General features: G+C 54.6%; 1 protein-coding gene across 1 annotated transcript; it reads right to left on the bottom strand.

Annotated features, from left to right (window-relative positions):
• Positions 1-1,961: 1,961 nt before the first annotated feature.
• On the bottom strand, positions 1,962-3,425 carry PIANP (PILR alpha associated neural protein). Its single transcript, XM_065658420.1, has 4 exons — positions 2,864-3,425; positions 2,602-2,683; positions 2,119-2,346; positions 1,962-1,983 (listed from the first exon to the last, which is right to left on the bottom strand). The coding sequence occupies exons 1-4, from the start codon at positions 3,423-3,425 to the stop codon at positions 1,962-1,964; spliced, it is 894 nt and encodes a 297-aa protein (XP_065514492.1).
• Between the last annotated feature and the right edge of the window lie 2,902 nt (positions 3,426-6,327).

Genomic DNA, 6,327 nt, shown 5'->3' with positions numbered 1-6,327 from the left:
ATGGATGTCCTTCCCTCCCCAGGGCTGATGTGCCCCGCGCCCTCAGGGGACAGTGGTGAGCGGGGCAGCAGGCAGGAACAGCCGTCTGCCCCTTTCTCAGCCGCAGCTTCCATGTGCACCAAAGCCCTGAACAGAGCCTGAATAAGGAAAAGGCTCAGTAATAGATCGATCTGTGGTAAAGCCATAATAACTCCTGCTATAAGTGGAGACTCAGCCTGTGCTTAGACTAGAGACCTCCAGAGTCCTTTTCCACCTACATCTTTCAGCCTTTCTGTGCTTTTAATAAGCCAGTAATTTTATTTGACCTGTCATTTTCTCCAAATCTCTACTTTTTTTGTGAAGCTTATTGCAATTTACACTTGCATTTAAATGTCCTTCACGGTGAGCCAGATGGGACCTGAGATCACCTAATAGTTCAGCTGGGTAAATGGGCAGAACTAGGCCTCATATGCAACTCCCTGTGCTTTGTCCTATAAAGAATAGGCTTTTACTGCAGAGATAAAGGATGAAAGTGACATTTCCTTTTCTCCAAGATGACTTTTATCAGAGACCTTGTATGTGTGCTTTAGGGCCTTCTAATTGTGGGTGAGTTTCCTGTCTCTGCACACATCAGTCCAGCAGCTGAAGGTGTTTGTACAGTATAGGGGCAACCTTACCTAAATCTGCATCATTTCAGCTCAGTTGCTGTCAATCTGGTGTCTGTGAATTACTTTGAAGGTGCCCACGGAACCCAAGAGAGACCTACCAGCAGTAAATGACAACCCTCCAAACTTTCCCAAGGTAAACTCTAGATTGCTCTTTGTCATCCCAGGCACAGAGAATCACATCTGCTGCTTGTTGCCTGTGGCATGAGTGTCTGAAAGCAATTCTCTGTCTCAGCCTGGCAAAACTTAAGCTCCTCGTGCCCAGCTATATCTGCATTCTGTGTTTCAGCTGCTTCAGCTGTATCCCAGCGTACAGGACACTTGCTAAATTACATGATGGGCAGAGGGTTTTGCCTCAGATTTTCTGAAGAACAATGCCACAGACTGATGTTATTCAGAAAAACCTTGCTGAAGGAGACTGAGGGAGTTGAGGGTGACAGCAAAGAGGCTTCCAAGAGATAAAAATATTTGGAAAGCTAAAGGAACCTTTTCCAGCTTTAACTGGCAAGAGAAGTGGTGGGGGGAGGAACTGAGAGAAAAAAAAATGGGAACAGAGAGATGAAGAAAGACACAAGCTGACGAGAAAAAACAGAGGAGTTCTAGGCAGAAACAAAGTGGAAAGATGTGATTATCTTCCATTTAGGGGGGATGTAATGTTTCCTTCAAGGAAATGGGTTGCTGAGGGGGCCCAGGTGCTGTGTGAGCCTCTTCTTCCCAAGCTTCACCCACTCTTGGAACCCTTGGGAGGGCCAAGGCCTCGGGAATAGAAGAACCTGCCACCATCTAAGTCCCGGCTCAGGGGAGACCGAGCCCTGGCGGGCAATCCTGCAGCAACTGAACTCCAGATGTTCACTTCGAAGCACACGACATGTGAAGGGACACACAGAGGGGTTAGGCCCATGGGGACAGGGGTGTGCCTTTTCACCTTGCCTACCCCCGATGTCAGGCATGCACTAGTGAGAGAGTCACGGAGACCCGAGAGTGTGTGTGTCTCTGCGTGTGTGCTAGGAGAGGGGCCGGGGAGACCAAGGTTTCATACCACCACCAACTGTCTTCCCTCCCACCATCCTGCTCTCTCATCACCCTGTCCTGCATGGGCCAGGGGTGGTCCCCAACCTTCCCCCAGCAGGAGGCAAAGGAGGCCCAGCTTGTCCATTTGCCCAGGCATGTCCTGGTGGAGTTGGTTAATAATGGTGGTGGCAGGCCGTGGCACAAGGAGGTTGTTTTTTTCCGGGGGTAGCAGAGGTGGCGGGAGTCTGCACTCGCCAGCTGTGACAGGAGGGTGGGGGGAGCCAGCTCTGCTTCTCCCAGTGAGTGTCACAGGTTCACCAGTGGGATTCTGGGGGGAAAAGGGAATTGGAAATTAATTAGCAATGGGCATTTGTGCTGCCCCACCACCCCCACCAGCACCTTTGCCCTGCCGGTCCCCATGCCCCCACTGTCTGCCGCCTGTCCCAGCTCACTGGCCACTCACCGGTTGAGCTGGAAGGCTGTGCTCTTCCCATGGCCGCCCAGTTTATCCACACCCTCCTGGCCCTGCCTGGACTCCTCTGCCTCGGGTGTGGGGGCCAGGGAGTCACTGTAGGGTCCCAGGATGCTGACAGTGGTGGGGGAGAGGTCTGTGAGGTGCTGCTGGCTCTCCTGCTGCCTCCCACCGCTCTGCTGCCCCGAGTGACGCCGGCGCTTCTGATTTCGGTCCCAGCTTTGGAGAGAGACAAGGGGTGAGGTAAAGAGTGACCCCTCAGACAAGCCCCAGCCCTCTGCGACAGAGAAGTTCGTGAGACCCTGCTATGCTCAGCGTTGGAGTCCAGCCCGTCTATGTGCCAAAGCTCACAGGGGCTTGCAGCACCAGGTCCGCACCCTTGGGACAAATGGTTCCCAAGCCCACAGTCCTCCTGCCCACCCACCTGAAGGTACCGGCATGGCGACAGCCTCCATTGGCCCAAACCCCACTCACCAGAACTTGAATATGATCCCAGTGGCAACCAGGACAATAATGATGGAGATAGTGATGGTGACATATAGCTGGGGGTCCACACCTGCGAGACAGAGGGTGACAGGGGGGTGTGATGGCCACCCCCACCAGTACCTGGAGGGCAGCAGTGCAAGGGGAGGTTCCTGCTGAGGCTCTCGTGAAGTTTGCAGAAGAAGCTGCTCCTGCGGGGACAGGGGCGGGGGAGGCAGGGGCGGGGAGTGAAAGAAGCAAAGAAAAGATTTACCTTCTCCCCGGGGCCCAAACAAGAAGGGCCGCAGGGTGGCCGGGGTCTCACGCAGGTTGAGCCCCGCATTGTGCAGGAGCGAGTGGGAGTTGGGCTGCGCTGTCGCCATCCCGTGTGGCGAGACAAAGGTGTATCCCAGCGGTGGAAAGCCTGGGTTGGCTGAGTTGGTGTCCCCTCCGTCCTCATCCGACACCGTGGGGCCCCAGACAATGGCCCAAGGGTACTGGGAGGAGGGCATGCCATCCTCAAATCCGGAGGGGGTGGCGGGGCGAGCCCCCACTGCCTGGCGCCTCAGCCGCACGACATGACGCAGCTCCCCTCCCCGGGCGGGCAGGGAACGCTGGCGTGGCAGGGCAAAGCGAGAATCCCTCTCTGGCAGCGAGGTCCTGTCCCAGATGCAAATGGGTCGTGGGGCTGAGGGGCTCCGACGGGCACAAAGAGGCCGAGGGGCCGCTGGACCCCGAGGGCGAAGAGACCAGACGCCAGGAGGAGGGATAGACGAAACCAGGAGGAGAAGATGCCAAAGCTGCAGGGAGTGGATGCAGGAGAGGAATGGAGGCATCCTCCTGTGGGGTGGGGTGGAGGAAGAAAAGAGCTTTATCTGAAATGTCTGTCCTGCCAAAAGGCAAAGCCTAGAGCAGCTGGGAGCAGCCTGTCACCCATGCTCCCATTCTCTTCCCGCCTTGCCGCCGAATGTGGGAAGCTGTGAACCTACCAGGCACCGCGCTCCATCTCAGATGCAACAGTATCTTTGCTTAGCGAGGATCCTGTCTCATCTTCTTCACTGGGAATCAAAAGGGAGAGGTGTTAGCGTCCCCTCACCCACAGGTGACCACTTTCCCGCCAGAGGCAGGGCAACAGGGCACCGGCGCACCCACACATGCACCCGCTCCGGCTCTCGTGTCCCCCCATGCCTGCATGCCCTCCTGCACAGACGTGCATCGCCCCCCCGACCACAGCGCTGCACAGAAACACATGCGTTAGCGTATGCGCACGAAAGGAAAGGGGCAATCTCTGGAGCACAGGTGCAGAGCCACATGTACAGCTTCCCTGGGGATTCTTCTGTCTGAGGGCCGAGAAGGGGATTCGGCATCTTTATTTGCTTATTGTTGGAACAAGACTGAATCTTAATTCCTCTGTTTATTTAAAGTAGTAGAGTGTGTAATCCATTTATTAAAAAAGAGCCTCTTCATTGTGTGCCAGAATGAGGGAGCGAGAGGGGAAGCACGAGAGTGATAAACTAAGAAGACTGAGAAAGAGAGACTGAATCAGCAAGAAAAGTCCAGCCTTACTAAAGAATTTAAGAGCAAAAATATGCCTATCAAATATTTAGTATTTACTTTCCTCTTAGCTAACACGTAATTACCTTCCCACACTCCTTGTCCAAGTGTCCTCCATGCTGTCCCATCCCTCCCTTTCTCCCCTGTTCCTCCCCTTTCTCTCCCACCTCCTTTGGCCAAGCAGCACTAGGCAGCAGCGGTAACAGAGAAAGGGCTGGTCCCCCCTTCTGGATTTCTGCACCGGCCGCATGACACCCTCTGGCATCAGTTCATCGGGCGGTAGCACAGCTGCCCTTCATGCTGCCTGCCCCTTCCCTTGGCTCGGCACAGCGCAGCGCCGACTCTTCTCTGGCAGCTGTTCTGCGCCTGACCCAGGACCCACTCCGCAGCAGAGACCGCACGCACACACACATACACACACAAAAATCATTCAAGATATTCAGCTCGTTCCCCCATCCTGAAGGGGAAAGCCTGAATGCCAACAACCCACGGTCATGCCCTTCTGTGGCTGCCGGGATGGAGAAACACAGATGCTTGGCCAAGGGAGTCGATGCAGAGGCTAACCACGCACCTCCAGCCCCGAGCCAGCTGTCTTGCACCTCCCAGCTCCTAAGGGGTTACTGCCATCTCCTCCTGCTCAGCCCATGCCCTGAACCAGAAGTGCAGCCCCTCTTGAATGGGAGGCCTCCTCTTGCTGAGGAAAGAACCCATTGCTTGCTGAGGAAAGAACCCATTGCTTGCTGTGGAAAGGGGACTCACACCCCCCCGATGTACACCTGAGGAGAGGGGCTGGGAGGAAGGGCACCCAAGAGTGAGTAGCTGTCTAGCTCCTGCTGCATTAACTGGGGATATTTTTAGTTTCTTTCTGTTAAATATTTAAACAAAGTTCACAGGAAAAAAAAAAAGAATTGTCGGCTAATGTGCCCTGCCCTTCCCTCTGGGGCAAGATCAGTCTCTGGAGGGATCCTGAGATGAAGAAGTGGAGAAAAGAGCAACTATTCTCAGCATTTCTTTGTACTTTGCTCCCGAACCTCTAAGCCTTGGAGGGGACTCAGTATTAAAATGCAGCTCTGCAGAGAGGCAGCAGAACGGAGCAAGCTTCTTCCGAAGCCAGAGGCTGGCGAGATCTTGGCCATCTGGATTATGATCACGATGCCGCGGAAAAGTATGTCTGGCAACACAAATGCGTGACAGAATTTCTTTTGGACTTTGGAAAGGGAGGGAATTCCAAGCATCGAGGACCTCCTTGTGCGAGTCCCTGGGCTAGAGGGCACACAAACCTCCTGAGTGGTTTCAAGGTGGCCTGGAGGGCCCGGGGCCATGCCTGCGACTCACTACAGGACAGTAGTTCCCTGGGGTGAAGAGCCTGTTCTGCTGGTGGCACAGCATTCCCAGTTACAGCTCTGGCCTTCAGGGGCTGTTTTACATCAGGCAGCAGGAGATGTGGATCTGGACAGTGCCACCCTAGCAGTAGAGACCTTCAGGTGCCGGTCCCGCGGGGGAGCGTGGTACTTTTGGGGTGCATGTGTAACCACTAGCACTCCTCCTACCATAGGTGGCTCTACAGGCAGAAATGTGTCTGGGTGCCGATGAACAGTGTGCTGGGTCACACAGCTCACCGTGGTCCTCACGCTTGTTGGGATGCCTCGTAATGGAGACCTCATTGTACTTCCCAGCTGAAACTGTGAGCTCCAGCAACAGCACCCCAGACCATGGATTCCCAGGGTCTACAGCCTGGGAATAAGAAACCCTACAGAGCCAAACCCTGAATTGCTTTCACACCCAGTAGTCTGAATTTCAGCCCTATGGAGCAGGTATTGGCTGTAGCTGAGGGGAAGGAGTGAGCCGCAGCACTGGCTTCCTCATGTACACACAGTGCTGTGGAAGTGACAGCCTGGACATCAGGTGTAAGCTTCAGACACGAGACACTGCTATGCACAGGTCCTGCTGCTAATAGTGAAGAGCAGGTGGCTCCTGGTGCTCCTATTCCAAAGGTGGCCTCAGGTGAGTGCAGAAGTGAGGCAACGTCAGTCGATCTCAGTCAACACATTCTGATTTGCTAATCATGTAATGGCTGAGACAGAGTGTGTCCTGCATTAGCACACCCAGGCATGGTTGTGGAGGAGCTGGGAGAAGCACAGAGGTGTCTCCCATAGCATGAGTGCTGTGAGAACAAAGGAAGGT

The sequence above is a fragment of the Caloenas nicobarica genome, chromosome 1, assembly GCF_036013445.1.
Source record: "Caloenas nicobarica isolate bCalNic1 chromosome 1, bCalNic1.hap1, whole genome shotgun sequence".
NCBI classification, from domain to species: domain Eukaryota; kingdom Metazoa; phylum Chordata; class Aves; order Columbiformes; family Columbidae; genus Caloenas; species Caloenas nicobarica.
This window is presented reverse-complemented; position numbering and strand designations above follow the sequence as displayed.

Excerpts from the sequence above, each read along its gene's own strand:
- PIANP (XM_065658420.1), bottom strand. The coding sequence starts at position 3,425 with ATGCCTCCATTCCTCTCCTGCATCCACTCCCTGCAGCTTTGGCATCTT. Across the intron at positions 2,684-2,863 it reads GTTTGGGCCCCGGGGAGAAG|GTGTGGACCCCCAGCTATAT; the intron begins GTAAATCTTTTC and ends TCTGTCTCGCAG. Across the intron at positions 1,984-2,118 it reads ACAGCCTTCCAGCTCAACCG|AATCCCACTGGTGAACCTGT; the intron begins GTGAGTGGCCAG and ends TTTTCCCCCCAG.